Below are 17,642 nucleotides of genomic sequence, written 5' to 3' on the forward strand. Positions count from 1 at the left end.
AATCCAAATGAGAAAAGCGGTAATTCATAATAGAATGGCTTTGGACATACAGCTGCTCAAGGAGGGACCTGTGCTGTAATTAAGGTTGAATGTTGTGTATACACTTCTGACTTATCTGGCAATGTATCGACTGCTTTAGATGACATGAAAAACCAGGTAAAAGCAATGTCGAATGAAAACATTCCTTTCTGGACTTTGGTCCTATCTTGGGTGAAGGGCGATTGGTGGAAAACTATATTTACCACTGTTATAGTTGCCTTGATAGTTCTGCCTTGTGGACCCTGAATTTTACAATGCCTTGTGAATTTTGTAACCCAGAGGTTGATAGCATTCTCTCATGTGGGTGGCTGGAGGGCTAGGGTACAATATATTGCAATAATTGATGCTCGTTACGGAAACTAGGAGCATCAAGAGAGGGGAATGAAGAAGGAATTCATAGGGCCTGGACCCCATCTCAGGCCTGTCCATGCTGACCACGCTCGGCCGCCTCTCCAGTGGACTCTGAACTCTGTGTTTGGTGTCTATGGAAACGACAACAGAAGGCTAAGACCCCCTCCAGACAGGGGAACCTTGAAGATTGTATCCAGGTTACTCCTCGCCTAAGAGAACACATACACTGATCACCCCTTCCTCCAGACAGGCCATAAGTTTTTCTGTACCTGTCGGAGTGTAACCTCGTGCTTATTGATTATTGGCTAATTGTTTAACTGCCTGAGCACATGGCATATGAGTGATGGGGTTATTGGGATTGTATTTACCCTTCCTTAGTTTATGTAAGTCTCAAGGAATTTGGGGTGGTGGGTTTGGACATGTACACATGGGTATAAAAGATTTTCACAAATGCTGGTCGGGGTCCCTGGCTAAGAGGAGACTCTGCCTTGGGCCTGCCGGTGTAATAAACTGCACTCCACTCTCTGCATTGTCCTTCTGAGTGAGTTTGTTTCCCAGAACGCGTGGCTACAACAATGTGAACTGAGAGTCAGTTATTAAAAAGAGTATTGCAGAAGTAATAGCTGAAACTATAATGTGATATAGTAAAGATTAGTGGATATATTTTCATCTTCATTCATATATATTTTATTTCTCTGTCCTCAATGCAAGCATAAGCGGTAAGTGCGCTAAATAAGAAGGAGCAACATTTGTGCCTGTTTCCCTCGGTTAGTGGGGCCTGGTTGCCGGCCCAGGACAGATGCTTACACGTGCCCCCTGGTGGCCTCATCCTTGACCTACTTGCCTGTCCCGCTATGTAAACAGGCTTCCAGAGGGCACGTGGGTTTGGGGTGTTGGTTCTCCCATCGAGAGGTTCTGTCTGCAGGCGAGGCTCACTGGGCGTGTTGCTGACGTCAGCTGGTGCCCTGTGGGGCCCCATCGAGGGCCAGTTCCCAGAGGAGAGCAGGGTGGGCCTGGGGGCGCCGAGGTGGAGGGGCTCTCCCGTTGCAGCCACTGGACAGGCCGGGATGCTCCCGCTTCTGGTTCCTCGACCAAGCTCGGTGAGGCTGCAGGGTCCCCTGGGGGGGCCCTGGCGTGCTGGGGTTGCCTCCAGATGCAGAGCAGCCTGAGGCAGAGACTCCAGGAACATGTTGGGGGCCGCTGGGTGGCGTTGTTCCTGCGGACAGAGCAGATGGGAGAAGACATCCAAGCTGCCCAGGGAAGAGTCCTTCCTGGGGACCTCCTGCCACACCCTCCTGCCCTGCCAAAGCCTAAGGAGGACTTTGAGCTCTCTGCCCAGTATCTATGGAAACGACATACCAACTGGAAAACCAGGCCCGCAGAAGGAAGGAAGAGCCCCAGGGCTGTCCATCGGCTAAAAGAATACCCTAATTATCTATGCAACTGAATAGAATCAGGCATTCTATTATGCTTATTGGGGTATGACCACAGGCCTATTGATAACAGTCCACTGTTAACTACCTAGGCTTAAGGCACACGAATCACAAATCACGGGTTAATTTTGTATCTTTCTTTTCCTTTGTTCAGACTAGTTTCAGGGAATTTGGGGAGGTGGGTTTGGGCACATACGCTTAGGGTATATAAGGTTTTCACAAAATCTGGTTGGGGCCCTTAGCTAAGAGGAGACTCTGCCTTGGGCCCGCCAGTATAATAAACTGCACGCCGTGATCTGCATTGTCTTCTGAGTGAGTTTGTTTCCAGGAATGCGTGGCTACAACATGAGCATTCATCGTCACAAAGTCCCTGGAGAGTGGTTTGTTTAGCGAGCCATGTGGCCGGTTGGGGGAAAGCAGCATCAGCGTTTTGCCCTGTTGTAAAATCGCAGCCCAGGAGATGGGAGAGACCCCCACGTGCCCAGTGGACCTCGGAACCTTCCGCCTGGGTGGGAGCTGATGGTCCTTAGCACAGGGCTGGCTCCAGGTCACCTCAGAAGAGTAGAAGACAAGGGCGATTTCTTTGGTTGGTCTGTCAGGACATCTCTTGAGGGTAAGAATCTGCTTAGCTTCAATGTGAGTTCTGAAAACTGAAGGACTAGGTTTCTTCGTTGCTCCAAAGCTGATCCCCGCCTCCCACATGTGACCGAGGGGGGCCAGGATGACCTGGTGTGTGTAGACCTGATGGGTGAGACACTGTGGACGCCATGGGTGGGGAAAGGGCTAGAAGAAATAGAGCACCCCCCCCCCTGCCCCCAAGGCTAGTCTATGCATCTTCAGATCCTCAGGGAACCGGCCATGGGCCCCCACCCCACCCCCAGGCACAGGGGCTGCCCTCCGGTTCTCTTGGAGGCTTGGAGGCTCCTCTTCCCTTCCTCTCGGGGCAGCTCTGCTCACCTCTCCCTGCCCCCAGCTTCCTGTGCCGACTCCTGGTTCCCACTCCCCAGACTTGGTCCAGAATAGGGGCCCAGCCCTCCGCCCCACCCCCACCCCCCATGTCTTCCTCTGGACACATCAGTGCCTCCTGACCCCAGCTATCCTGCCAGGCCACACACTTCTCCAGGAGGCAATGGCTTGCCCTCAGTCACCCTCTCTGGGTTAGCTGCCCGTCCCTGGTCCCATCAGCCATGGCAAGGAGACAGGTGGTATAGAGCCCTTGGAAGCATCGTTCTTAGGACAGCGGTGGCTGTCTTGGGTGAATTAAGCCAGAGGAAAATTGAGTGTGGGAGGCCAACTGCGTGAACACAGGAGAGTGAATGTCTAATGGGCTCGGCTCTAATGACTGCTTGGAACGCGTGAATGCCTCCAACTGAACCACGGAGGTACACAGCAGGCATCTGACAACAGAAGGTGGCCACAGATGAGGGTCTTTGCTTTCCTGGTGAACTGGTGACCTGGTTAGCACAGGGTCACTTTGGCTTCATTATCTGCAGCAGCTTAAGGGAGGTATATTCTGTACACAACCGAGCTCAAAATGTAAAATCCAGCCCTCTTTAGTATGTTCCCTGAGTTGTGGGACCGTTACCACCATCGCTGAAAGAAACCCCTGCCCCTGAGCACTCGCCTCCCTTTGCTTCCCCCCAGCCCTGGGCAACCACTAATCCTTCTGTGTCCATGCGTTTGTCTCTTCTGCAACGTTTCACAGCCACGGAGTCACGGTGTGTGGCCTTTGCTGTCTGGCTTCTTTCACGTAGCAGTGTTTCTGATGTTCATCCAGGTAGCATGAATCAAAAGGCTCTATTCCTTTTCACGGCCAGAGTATTCTACCTCGGACATAGTGGCCCCCTGTTTAGCCGCACACCCCTGTCCTTACCTCGTCTGCGGAGAGCCTGACCAGGACATGTAGAGAAGGATGAGGAAGAGAAAAACCATGAAAGCTGCCAGGCTCACCCAGAAGGCGATGACGATCGAATCTGTGGGTGGGGGACGCACATGTCGACATCAGTGTGATCTCACATGCCCCACGGTCCCCGTGTGCTGCAGAACTGGGGCTCTGGGAGAGAGCCTTCCCAGTCAGTGACCAGTGAGAAGATTTTCCCGCCAATAACAGCCTCGAGGGACTTCCCTGGTGGTCCAGTGGTTAAGAATCTGCCTTCCAGGGCACCGTGTGCCTGCCTGTGTGCTGAGTCGCTTCCGTCGTGTCCAACTCTGTGCGAGCCCGCCAGGCTCCTCTGTCCCTGGGATTCTGCAGGCAAGGATGCTGGAGTGGGGTGCCATGCCCTCCTCCAGGGGATCTTCCCAACCCAGGGATCAAATCCGTGTTTCATACATCTCCTGCCTTGGCGGGCAGTTCTTTACCACTAGCAACACCCAATGCAGGGTACATGGGTACAGTCCCTGGTCGGGGAACTGAGATCCCATGTGCCACAGAGCAACCAAGCCTGCTCCAGAAGTAAGAGCGTTGCGCTCCAGTGAAGACCCGGCACAGCCAAAATAATAATAACAATTAAATAATAATGATGACCTTCGGAAGGAAAGAGGCAGCAGGGACCTGGCTTTTCCCCAGAGCAACGAGTCACTGGGTCAGTTTAGGCTGATGACGGAGGGAAAAACAGTCAATGAAACTAGGTTCCCACGCCACCACCACCCCCCACCCCCGACTTGATTTTTTGGCTGCTTCTGTTGCTCAGAGAGTGGGTTTTCCCTTCTTCCTTCCTCTCAGGAAGGAGAAGAAAGTGCTGTGAGCAACTTCACGTGGCAGGACAGCCTCCTCTCTCCTGTGAGGACTGCAGCCCCTACCAGGGGCCTTCTGCGACCAGCCCAGTTGGGGACCACTTCAAAGACTCCAAGATCAGAGACTTAGAAAAATGATATGCACCAGACAATGCTGCTAACCTGCTCCGGGGAGGGCCAGGCTGTGGAGATGTTACCCAAGGCTGCCCCGGCCAGCCTGCTGGAGGTGAAAGGAGATGGTCCCTCTCTTTCTGGGGCACAGGGCCAGCTGGGGAGCAGTGGCAAGAGGAAGAAGTACCATTGCAGCCACCACTCTGACTGTATCCGTGGCTGGAGGTGAAGAGACCCAGGAAAAACAGGAAGGATGCTCAGCCTCTTCCGGGCCCTGGTAGAACCTGGTGGAACCTAGTGGTTTGGGAGGTACCTTTATCCAGGGTCCAGGTCAAAACATTCTGCAAGTTGCTAGGGAACTGTAGGAATGTGTTTGTTTCTCTTGTTTGTTTCCATGGCTCTGGGCACAGATTATTGTTGTTTTTGTCGCTAAGTCATGTCCAACTCTGTGTGACCCCATGGACTGTAGCCCACCAGGCTCCTCTGTCCATGGGATTTCCCAGGCAAGAATGCTGAAGTGGGTTGCCGTTTCCTTCTCCAGGGGATCTTCCTGACCCAGGGATGCAGTCCGCATCTCCTACACTGCGGGCAGATTCTTTACCACTGAGCCACCAGGGAAGCATGCTGGGTTCGTAATTAGTGTCTGCAAGTATCTTATCCCAGACACACTCCTGCCCCCATGACAAGGTGCCCCAGACTGGGATACGCCGGGCGCCGACATGAATGACCCAAGGAAGCCACTGAAGGACGGTAATCAGGAGGCATGTCGTAAGCGCCTATGCAAGTCAGGCTCTGCTGGGGGCTGTTAAGGATTCCGAGGAGGCCAACCTCGCCCGCCAGAAATCGCTGACACCCCTTAGATTCTGCACCTGTCCAGCAGCATCCTCCTCGACACTCCTGCTGTATCTCACCAGGACTAGTCCTGCCTGCCTTCTGTCAGGTTCTGTTCTAACAAAATAAATTTCTGTGACGTATTCAGGTAGAAAAGTGTTAATAAATGGATATATAAATGAACAAATAACTGAATGGATGAATGATTAGAGATGTGTGGGGTAAATACTAGTTATTGAGCAAAATTGTTACCTCTGCCCTCTACGACCCAAGACAGCTAGAGGGAGAAACTAAAACCTTATAAGGGTGGATTTTAAATCCTAAAGTGTCAAAAACAGGTAATAAGGAAAAGATGCAGTATTGGCAAAAGGCCTCATGGACTCCACCACCTTGAAATGTATCAGCAAGTTGGCACTCACACGGCAGAGAGGCAAGGACAGCAAAGCCCCCCAGGCTGACTCACATCCTCTCTGCTTTCTTTCCCTGATCTGAGAAATGGCTGGCCTGCCCTGGAGCGTCACACTGTTAAAGGGGATGCATGGGCTCCTGGGAAACAGGAAATGAGGTTGCTGCTGTCTGTACTCAGCTTCTTTTTTTTTAATTTTTAAAAATCCACGATCTGGGATAAGAAACCTACAAATTGAGCCTGGAACATCTTGTCTTCCAGAAAGCAAAAAAGCTATAAAAACCCAAACAAAGCAAACTCCTAATATAGCCAAATGTGTGTTAGTTTCAGATGTACAGCAAAGTGAATCATCTCTCTCTCTCTCTCTCTCTATATATATATATATACTTATATACATACATAAACATACACATGGTTACCCTGGTGGCTAAGTGGTAAAGAATCTGCCTGCAATGCAGGAGACCTGGGTTTGATCCCTGGGTTGGGAAGATCCCCTGGAGAAGGGAACGGCTACCCACTCCAGAATTCTTGCCTGGAGAATTCCAAGGACAGAGGAGCCTGGCAGGCTACAGTCCATGGGGTCGCAAAGAGTCAGACACGATATACACTCTTTCTTAAATTCTTTTCCTATATAGGCCATTACTGAGTATTGAGTAGACTTCCCTGTGCTATAGAGTAGGTCCTTATTAGTTTTCTATTTTATGTATAGTAGTGTGTATATTGAAGAAGGCAATGGCACCCCACTCCAGTACTCTTGCCTGGAAAATCCCATGGACGGAGGAGCCTGGTAGGCTGCAGTCCATGGGGTCGCGAAGAGTCAGACATGACTGAGTGACTTCACTTTCACTTTTATGCATTGGAGAAGGAAATGGCAACCCACTCCAGTGTTCTTGCCTGGAGAATCCCAGGGATGGGGTCGCACAGAGTCGGACACGACTGAAGTGACTTAGCAGCAGTGGCAGCAGCAGTGTGTATATGTCAATCAAAAGAAGCCTCTGACTTTCAAAGTGTTCCTTGCCTGCTCACTGTATTATTCCCCAGAATCTGCTTCAATTCAACTCTGTCCTAAAGAGTCACAATTTATTGTCTAACCCTCAAAGTATAAGAGTACATATGTTCTCAGAAAATTTGGTTTGGGAGTTCTATTCTTTAAGGAAATTTCAGATTTCTGCAGACACTAACGCTCTTTTTCTTTCATTAAAAAAAAAAATGCAGGATTTGAGGTCTTTGGTACCTAGATAAGTTCCATCAGAACCTCGAAGAAAACAGCATCAGAAACTGAGCAGTTGAGACGCCCTTTTCCCCTCTCCCAGGCTCACTCTGTCTGTCCTAGCCCTTGGTCATTATCTCCAGATGCTGAGCAGGAAATGAGATGATACCTCTTCCAGAACACAGAGTCTTCAGAGAAGTGAAATTTTAATTTTGTCAGACCAAAAGAGCGAGCAGCAGATACCAGCCGTTTCCTGCACTGCATTCTCTTTCATCATGTGCTTTTGAAAAAGGCAGCCAAGAAAAGAGGGTTTTTTCCTCTTCCTCCTGAAGGGTCAGCCTAAGTGCTTGGCGAGAACATTTTGTTACAAGGGCAAGGACTGTCATTCTCCAGGGTGGGAAATGTTTAAACAACTGTGAGCTTGTCTTTACAAGAAGCACCAGACTGGCTTGACAATGAAACTGGTTCAGTCTTGGAAAACTCCCCTTCCTTTCCCTCTTCTCTAGAGTCCCAGGAGAAAGTTAACAGCAAGATCTTTCCCTTCCTGGGGGATAATAATGGGGTTAAGAGCCTAGACCCTGGAGGAGGTTGATTTTGAGTTCAAATTCTGACTTGACTATTTCCTAGCTTTGTGATCTCAAGCAATCTGAGATTTTTACATCTCCAAATCTGTTTCCTCATCAGTTAAATGGGGATAATAGCATGTGTTATATAGACTGTTGTGCAAATTAAATAAAATAATATGCATATGCAATGCCCATGGTGGGATTTCCTCATTTAATGGCTATGAAATGATCTGTACATAGAATTAAAATTATTATTTCTGTTAAGAGGGTTTTGTGGCAAGTGATATCGCTGCTTCCTTCAAGTGCCCTGAAATGTAAGCTACGAGTAAAGGTAATTGCTCTTGTCAATCCTTCACCTGCTTCCATAGTAATAGATCCCCTCCTGTAGCCAGGCACATGGCTGCCTGAGATAGAGACTATATTTCCCAGCCTCCCTTTCAGTTAGTACGGTCATGTGACAGGTTCTGGCCAATGAGATGTGAATGCAGCATTTGCAGGCCGGCTTCCAGGAGTCCTGCAGAGATGCCTAGATTTCGAATACATGCATCCCTTCACATTCCCTTACTCCATTTTGCTACCCAGAACATGGATGCGATGGCTATAGCCAGAACTGGAACACATCCCAGGGATGGCAGAGGTGTGAGCTAAAACAAAGCCAGTCCTTGAAGACTTCATGGAGCTGACCTACCACCCTGCCCTGCAAACTTATACATGAGAGAGAAATCAAAGTCTGTTTGATCTGGTACTCCATTAATGTAACCAATTTTCTCCATTGAATCTGTACAAAAATCAATAAATGACTTCTTAAATGAACATACCACAACTGACAATTGCAAGTAAATGCTGACCTTCAAAATAATCATCCTCTCTCTACTGTGGTGGTGGTGGTGGTTTGGTCGCTAAGTCGTGTCCAACTCTTGTGACACCATGGACTGGAGCCTGCTGGATTCCTCTGTCCATGGAATTCTCCAGGCAAGAATACTGGAGTGGGTTGCCATTTCCTTCTCCAGGGGATCTTCTTGACCCAGGAATTGAACTCAGGTCTCCTGCATTGCAGGCAGATTCTTTACCGACTGAGCTACGAGGGAAACCCTCTCTACGGTAGAGTCATGTAAATTTTCTAAAATATCTATATTGATCAAACATTTATAAATTATTCTTTTGGAATTATCTTCAAGGATAACCCCCACACACACACACCAATTTTGCTACTTTACGAGATCATATCTTATTTTCGATACCCAAATGGTACCAATCACTTAATTTCATCTACTTGATTGGTTTCTGGGTGATTCTAAACTGTTTCCCAGAAGCAAATCTACCTTCCAAAGAAATACATAATATATCACTGTGGACATTTCATAGAATGTGTCAGGGCCACCAAAGTCAGTTCCAAAGGACGAGTCCCAAGCAGGTTTTGAGGAATGACAGACTCACTCAAGTACGGCAGCTCCACATGAGGCTAGCTTGATGGGAAATTTGTTCCAAGATTACATTGTCAATCTTGGTTTAAAAACCTCTTTCACTGCTTACATCGTACCCATGGAACTGACCATCTGCAGAAGGCTTAGACATCATAATAAAAGTTGTGGGACTTCCCTGGTGGCCCAGTAGTCAAGGATCCATCTTTCAATTCAAGGGATGTGCATTGGATCCCTGGTTGGAGAGCTAAGATCCCACATACTTGCAGGGCAACTAAGCCTACTGGAGCTAGAGGGTGCTCTAGAGTGCTGGGTGCTGAGTGCTGGGTGCTCTAGAGCCCGCGCTCCTCAACAAGAGAAGCCCAGTTGCGTGCCGCAACTAAGTGCCACAACGGAGACCCTGCACAGCCAAAAAAGAGAAAAAAAGCAAAAGTTGTAACCTGAACTTGTTGCCTGTGACTGAAGGAGATGAATAGCATCATCGACTCAATGGACGTGAGTTTGAGCAAACTCTGGGAAATGGTGAAGGACAGGGAACCCTGGCATGCTGAAGTCCACGGGGTCGCAAAGAGTTGGACACAGCTGAGCAACTGAAGAGCAACTGCCTGAACGTGGTCGCTCTGACCAGAAGAGAAGGCTTATCCTCATTCAGTCTTCACGCTGAAGTCTGCTCACTGTGTCCAGAAGAAACTGGTTAGTGATTGTTCAGAAGAGATTGGTTAGTGGTGTCTTTTTGTTCTTCTCCCAGTTGTTGGAGAAGCAGATGAACAGACTGCCTTATTATTGAAGCTGCCAGAGGCAGTGCCTCAGCAGAAGTTGGTGTGGGCTTTGGCAAATTCTTTCTAACTGGTAATTAAAGGAAGAAGACATACTGACCTAAGAGGTAACTAATACAGCAGCAAGGCAGGCACTACCCAAGGGAAATCAATCCACCTCAGTACTCCCTGCAAGGGAGCATTCAACCAGTATTTGGAGACACATCGTATTAACATTAACTGAATTTTCACTGTAAGATGGGAATATGAGATTGTCTTTTTTTTCTCCAGAGCTTAGCCTCTGAAAAGGGAACAGAATCAAATGTGGAATCAGTTTGTTCAGGCAGGGTCTCAGGAGACAGATTTCTGTTTTCCACCTTTTTGACAGAACTGGGGAGATTCTTAACATTTCCATGAAACAGAAGCCATGTCTGAAAATCACACGGGTGACAGTCTTTGTGAAGTTCCTATAACAGAATCACACACCAGATTTCAAGCCTTCCCTGGGGAAGGGCAACCCACAACCTTCAACTCAGCGTTGAAGGCTCATAAAAATGTGTCTGCATCCTGAGATCTTTTCAATTATCTGTCCAGCCATGATGAAATAAATTCCACCATCTGGGCATGAACACAAAAATCTTAAAATCTTTCTTGCTTGTTAGGTTAACACATGAACTCGGGTATTTTTTTCCTTCTATTTTTGTCTCTTTCTCTACTTGACATAAGTCAAACCCAGTCTGGCCTTCACCATGTCAACCCACTGCCCCAGGTGACCTTCTAGTGAGGCGATCCGAGGGAGAGCTTCGCCTCTCTGTCTCCCCCTAAAGCATTCCTGGCATCTTTCTGTCTTTCATGTACACAGACCTGGGCGTGATGGCTTGTGATTTGTTTAACTGGGATGGAGATCCAACCCAGAGAAGCTGGCAAGGAGAAAAAGTTGCATTTGTCAGCAACCGAGGTCACAGGCTCTCTGTGGCTGACCTCTGTCCAGGCTTACCGGGACGCGCACCTATGTTACTCTACCTTCAAAGCCTGAGATAGCCTGATGCTGCTTCCTGCTGATCCTCACAAGAAACAAAAGAGATAGTGATACGGGAGCACAGACTTTGGATGAGGGAGATTTCTGGTTTTGCATTTTTAGGCTCTTTTAAATTTACTTATTTATGTCTGTGCTGGGTCTTTGCTGCTGGGTGTGGGACTTCTCTAATTGAGGCAAGGAGCTCCTCTAGTTGGGATACTCAGGCCTCTCATTGCAGTGGCTTCTCTTGTTGCAGAGCACAGGTTCAGTAGTTGTGGCAGACAGGCTTAGTTGCCCCAGGGCATTGGGATCTTCCTGGACCAGGATTGAACATGTGTCCTCTGCATTGACAGGCAGAGAGTCTCAACCCCCGGACCACAAGGGAAGTTCCTGGCTTTTTCCTTTTTTCTTTTTTTAAATAAATTTATTTAAATTCAAGTACTGAGGACAAAAGTAGGCAAGACATCTTTACTTAACACACAGCAGTGGAAGGAGTCCTTTCCCTGGGGCCACTGCTTATAAGACCAAAATCCTGGAAGCGTTCTATATGTTCAAAGACACCAATTTCTAGAACACCAGGCAGCTACTTACAAGGTTTTTGTGAAAGAATATTTCACAACATGGGGAAACAAAAGATAGTGAGGTCTATAAGAGCAGGGTACAAAATAGCATACACAGCCAGATCTGTTTTGAAATATATCTAGGAAACAGAATGTGTACGGTGAATTGTCTCTATCTGCTTCAGCTGATGGCCAAGACAAAGGTACCACTATAGACTGAATGCTCGTGTCCCTACCACCCCTGACGTGTGGAAGTCCTAATCCCCAGGGTGATAGTATTTGCAGGTGGGGCCTTGAGAGCTAATTAGGTTTAGAAGAGGTCATGAGGGTGGGGCCCTCATGATGGGGTTAGTGCCTTTATAAGAAGAGAAAGAGACCCTCTGTCTGTGTTTACACCAAGAAGAGCCCTGTGAGCACACGACAAGAAGGTGGCCGTGTACGAGCCAAGAAGACACCCTCACCAGATCCGTGTGCATACTGTGTGCTCGGCCCCATTCTGAGCTGTGGGGAGAGAGACGGACAGACAGGTGGACAAGGTTTTCTGCTCTGCTGGATCCCACATCCTGGGGAGAGCCTGCCCCCTAATCATGACAAGCGTCCTGGGGAGAGTCCTGAGGCATGGGAGCTGAATTTGAGGTCCTGGATCTGTGACTATCCAGCTGGGTGACATTAAGTTATCAGCTTCTATGGGTCCCACGTACGTCTATTTCCGTATGGTATTCTATGATCCCAGGGCACTCATCCACTCATGTATGCAACTGCTCCTGCCTAGACTGTCAATGCCTGTCTTTTTAAAAAAAGATCTTGTCTTTTTAAAAAAAATATGTATTTATTTGGGCACACCAGGTCTTAATTGTGGCATATGGGACCTAGTTCCCTGACCAGGGATCAAACTCAGAGCATGAGTCTTAGTCACTGGATCACCAGCGAAGTCCCAAGGACCTTTTCAACTTTATGCCTCTAGCCTCAGCACATGGCTGTTTCCTGCCCACACGTGACCACTACCCTACCGACCCTCACATGTATATACCCACCAGAACCATATTTTTAACAAGCAAATCGGACTTTGTCTCTTCCCTGATTACTGTTTTACATGATTTCCCACAGCTTATGGGGCTCTTCCGAGGCTGGCCTGCAAGAATCTGGCCCCTGAGAGGTCTGGAGCTCCTCCTCTATTCCTCTTCCCAAAACACCTCCTGGAAACACCTCTTTTATATACAGGAATGTAACTGTTCTCCATCCTGCACCCGTTCTGTTTCCTTTAGCAGTTCCAGGCAGGAGTTATTACAAACAGCACGCAGAATAGGAGTCCAATTGCATGTGGCTGTATAGGTGTGTCTGTGTATGTGCTTGAATGCGTGTGTGTGCATGCCTGTGTGCATATGAGGATACGGACACAGAACCACCCTAGTTGGCTAGGGACCAAAATGTTACCACTGATATTCTTCTGAGTAGCTGTTGTTCAGTTGATAAGTTGCGTCTGACTCTGTGACCCCATGGACTGCAGCCTGCCAGCCTCCTCTGTCCTCCATTGAGAGGTAGAGTGAAATCATCTACTGAGTAGCATATCCAACTTTAGAAAAGGTATTTTAACATCTTGCAAGGTGGTCCCATGGTTGGGACTCCAAGCTTCCACTGCAGGGGGCCTGGGTTCAGTCCCTACCTGGGGAACTAAGATCCCACATATTGCGTGATGAGGCCAAAAAAAAAAAAAAAAGTAAAAGAAATAAGATGAATAAAAAACTGGAAACAAAGAAATAAAAAAATATATATATATATATTTAAAGGTGGTTGTAATAACACATTCAGGTAAAGAATCTGCCTGCAAATTGACCTTGCTGATTGAAATATTGGGATGAATGAATCGTATGTGTAAACATTACACTTCCTTTCTTGCGTGATAAAATGTCCCCATAAAGTGACTCTCTAAGCTATTAAGTATAAAATCAATTATTCAAAAGATTAAATAAAGAACAATGAAAAGAAGAACGTCTCCTGCAGGAGACACAGGAGACTCAGGTTCGATCCCTTGGTTGGGAAGATCCCCTGGAGGAGGAAATGGCAACCCACTCCAGTATTCTTGCCTGAAAAATCCTGTAGACAGAGGAGCCTGGCGGGCTATAGTACACAGGGTCAGAAGAGTCGGACATGACTGAGTGACTAAGCATGCCTGTCATTCATTTATCCCATCTCCTGCTGATGGATATTAGGCCATTTCCAATTTCTGACTGTCAGACACAGTGCTGCAGTGAACACTGAAGTGCATGCATCCTGGTGGACACACCCAAGCGCTTCCCTAGGTGGACACCGGGAAGGGGATTCTGCGTGATGGCTTGTGAACATCTGTAACTTTTTTTGGTTCTTGCCAAGCTGCTCTCCCTAATGGTGAACTCAACTTTCATCCCACCAGCTGCATTTAACAGTACTAATTTCTGTACTTCCTACCCCAACACTTCAAATATCAGCCTTTGAACTCGTGCTGATTGAGTGGTTGTTAAATGGTACCCACTTGTTCTTTCCCAGTGCGTTTCCCTGATGACACTGAGCATTTTCTCCTGTTCCTTGGCCCTTTGAGCTTCTTCTGTTAGTGTCTTTTCGTATCAATCGCTTGTATTTCTATTTTTTTTTCCTTTTGATGGATGGGTTGTGTTGACTTATGAAATAATAAAGTGGTTTCCATTTTAAGAGAAAAAGATAGTTTCCAAAAGTAGCTCCCCAAAATAAAAGGAATAGTCACTGCAGTCTCTTTGTCATTCCTGGAATACACCAGGCACTCCTCTGCTTCAGAGCCTTTGCCCTTGGTGTTCCTAAAAGGTTCCTTCCCAAGACGTTGTCAAGACTTGATCTCTCACCTCTTCACAGGTCACCTTGGCAAGGCCTTTACCAGCCTCCTTCCGCCCTTCCTTGGGTCCCCGCTCTCCTAGCCACCTTTCCCATTTGACTTTTCTTTGGAGCACATCTTGCCATCTGCCATATTTTTCTTGTTTATGGTGAAATGAGAAGACTGCCTCCAATTTTTTGTTTTGGTTGTTTTTGGCTGTGCCACACGGCATGCAGGATCTGAGTTCCCCAACTAGGGAGTGAACCCCTGCCCCCTGCCCTGGAAGCACAAGGGCTGAACCACTGGACCTCCAGGGAAGTCCTCTGCCTCCAATTTTTAACCCTTCTTGCACTAGAACCCATCTAATCCCCTCCTCCTGAATCTGGCCTGGCCTCACTAACTTACTTGCCCAAGACACAGAGCTGGTGAGCTGCAGAGTTCAGATGCGAATTACGGCCAACAGGCTTAGAGTCCACGTACTTAGACTCGACAGAGTCACTGGCTCATGGCCAGTCACCCAGAAATAAGAAAACAACAACACCAAGACAATTAACCTATTCAAGGTGCAAACACCCTTGTGGGGGTGGGGTGGGTAGGGAGTTTTGCCTAGCCCCAAATTTCTTTCCCAGAGACAATAGAAATTGAAATCAGATAAGACATAAAGTCCAGGATAACTGAGACATAAACAGGAATAAAGGAGCCCAGAAAAAGCACCTCCCTCTGTGAATATCAAAGATTCCTGATATCTAGGACTTGGGTATAAAATGGTATTTGGCAGCCTTTGTGATAAATTTAGAATTAACTTTCTAAGACACTTTCGTGACAGTGTATCTTTCTAAGATACTTTTGAGACAGAACATTCTTTCAAGATGGATTTCCTTTTTTCTTAATAAATGAGACAAAACTTTATTTGTTTGTTTATTTTTGGCCATAGCACATGGCTTGTGGGATCTTATTAGATCCCTGACCAGGAACTGAACCCGGGGCTCTGGGCCGTGAAAGCACCCAGTTCCACCCACTGGGCCACCAGGGAATTCCCTTAAAATGTGTTTCTTGATAGAGTTTAATATATTTGTTTGGGGTTCCAATATGCTGGGTGGGTTTCTTCAAATTGTAGATATCATGTTTTCTATAGTCTGTATGCAGATATGGGAGAGTTATTTAGTCAGTCCCCTAAGATGTATAACTTGAATACGTTCTGTAAAAATACCAATCGATAGTCTTCATAGGAGGGACAGAGAGCCTGACCTCTCCCTGTGAGTGTCAGAATTCTTCAACATCTAGGTTGTCTGGGGTAGGGGACAGTGACTGGTCTCTCTGGCAAGATTCCTTACTGAAATAATTGTTCCTGGGTTTGGGAATTTGAGGAAGAACTTATTTGACCTCATCTCTAGGTCCCCAGGTTACAAGTGTCCAACTCTAGTTCAGAGTGCAAAAAAAAAAAAAAAAAAAATCTCAAACCTCACACACAATTCAGAGAACACCAGGTGTTTTCCCCAGAAATGTGAGTTGTCTGCGGGTAACGGGCAGGGGGGCGGAGACTGAGATCATGTGTTCTAAGCTTCTAAAGTTGCAAACAGTCCCCACACACAACGCAGTGGGGATCAGCTTTAGAGCCCAGGTGATGAGTGAGATGTCAGAAGCTGAGCTAGAATTTTATTTAATTTGTGTGCATTTTAAAAAGTCCTTCCTGAATGCAGATCTATATGTTATCCAGGTCAGCGTAGATCTTGAAGTTCTGAACTTTTGATAATATCTGTGAGTGGGCTTTTATTTCAAATCTGCCACTTTCTCCCTATTACTCTGTCTTCCATATTGTGAGTTGTATGTGAAAAAACTCTGCATTTTCATTTAATGGTTATATAGCTTGCATCAGAAAACACACACCAAATCTATTGTCCCCCCAAAAGTTTTGCTACAGTGTCAGGGATACAGGAGGTCCTCAGCAAACGTGAAACAGAGGTCTTTCACTTCTGGAAGGTGGATAGACACGGGAAACAGAACACTTCCTGACCAGACATCCTATAGGACTTTCCCCAAGGGCCCTGCCGGGGATCTACCTCCTTTTAGTAAATAATAACACCACCCAAGTGAATTTCAGTTTGAGCTGGTTTGTAACAGACTACGTTTCTTTTCATATGGGAAGCATCCTGTTCTTTCCAAGGACGCATTTATTTCAGACAGACATAGTGTGTGACTGTAGTGAAGTCCCTGAAACCCGAGGGACTTCAGGACCGGCAGAAAGGATGGGTTCCTGGAACTTTGTCTTTGTTTTGTTTTTTACGCTCATTTCCTTATCTGACTTGTTATCTGGTCTGAGTAACTGGAATAATCAGAGAAGATTATTGACAAACTACCAAGTTACTTCAGAGGTAAAGACTGGGCAGGTTAAGATGAGGAAAAGGATGTTAACTTGTCTGGTGGTCCTTCCTGAGACCATGAAGATGAAGCATCGCTGGGTATTTTAAATAAGAATTAGTAAGTCACACATCTTAGAAGTGAACACGGTAGCTCTCTCCCACATCTACATGGAAACAACAGAAAACTCGAAGTCCACAGTTTGAAGAAACTCATCTAGCTTATTGGACCCCTAGACAAATATAACTCTATCAAGAAATCTGTCTCACCAGTGTAGTCTGACCCCAGAGTTCTTAGTTTCTCAGGAGGTTAGTTTCCAACTTATTACAGAAGAGAATAGATACTCCCTCCATTCCCTTCTATCTATGAGTTCAGAGTCCTATTCTGGCTTTCCCGTGATATCTGTTGGGATTCATAAGTGAATGGAGAAAAGTCATTTGCGCCAACCCCCAGCCTCCGATTGGCCGGCTTCCCCAGTTCAGGACTCACGTTTGTTGGCTCTCAGCTTCTTCTCATCCACGGGCATGAGGTCCAAGTAGTCCAGGTAGTATTCGTAGCTGTAGTATGGGACAGAGGTGTTGGTTCTGTTGGCCATGCCCGCGTCGCTGGCCGGTGGCCCTTCCGGAGCTGCTCCGAGCTTGCTCCGGAGATGGCCCAGCTGATTTACGTAAAATCATCCAAGTATGTCTGTGGGTCTCCAGGCTCAAGGCCTGCCCACTTATCAGAGCCGTGGGGCGGGGAGGAAGGTTGGGGGGTGTGCCTGTCATCTTTAGAGTTCCAGTAGAGTGATCCATCCTGCCTGGCTTGACGCAGCTCCAAAACAAACAGAGCTACAAGGCGGGAGCCTGAGGTCCCTGTGCAAGTCCTGGTTGGCCCTCAGCATCCGGACAAGAAAACAGATCCCCCGGGGACCCTCGAAAGACAAGATGTGGACTAGGACCAGAAAGGACAACCACTGTGGGCCCTAAAGAATTAATCGAACCAAATCAAGAGCCTGGCACTGCCCTTGACTTGCATTAAGGCAGCCCT

General features: G+C 47.3%; 1 protein-coding gene across 1 annotated transcript; it reads right to left on the reverse strand.

The window, feature by feature from the left end:
• Positions 1 to 1,057: 1,057 nt before the first annotated feature.
• On the reverse strand, positions 1,058 to 17,305 carry LOC122428797 (melanocortin 2 receptor accessory protein). Its single transcript, XM_043448905.1, has 3 exons — positions 17,103 to 17,305; positions 3,697 to 3,796; positions 1,058 to 1,606 (listed from the first exon to the last, which is right to left on the reverse strand). The coding sequence occupies exons 1-3, from the start codon at positions 17,206 to 17,208 to the stop codon at positions 1,243 to 1,245; spliced, it is 570 nt and encodes a 189-aa protein (XP_043304840.1). The 5' UTR covers positions 17,209 to 17,305; the 3' UTR covers positions 1,058 to 1,242.
• Between the last annotated feature and the right edge of the window lie 337 nt (positions 17,306 to 17,642).

The sequence above is a fragment of the Cervus canadensis genome, chromosome 27 (genome assembly GCF_019320065.1).
Source record: "Cervus canadensis isolate Bull #8, Minnesota chromosome 27, ASM1932006v1, whole genome shotgun sequence".
Lineage (NCBI taxonomy): Eukaryota > Metazoa > Chordata > Mammalia > Artiodactyla > Cervidae > Cervus > Cervus canadensis.

What these genes read in the sequence shown, in the direction of transcription:
- LOC122428797 (XM_043448905.1), bottom strand. Translation starts at nt 17,208, where the DNA reads ATGGCCAACAGAACCAACACCTCTGTCCCATACTACAGCTACGAATAC. An exon ending in GAAGCTGAGAGCCAACAAAC is followed by an intron (nt 3,797 to 17,102) that starts GTGAGTCCTGAA and finishes CCCCACCCACAG; the next exon opens with ATTCGATCGTCATCGCCTTC. An exon ending in TCAGGCTCTCCGCAGACGAG is followed by an intron (nt 1,607 to 3,696) that starts GTAAGGACAGGG and finishes CTCTGTCCGCAG; the next exon opens with GAACAACGCCACCCAGCGGC.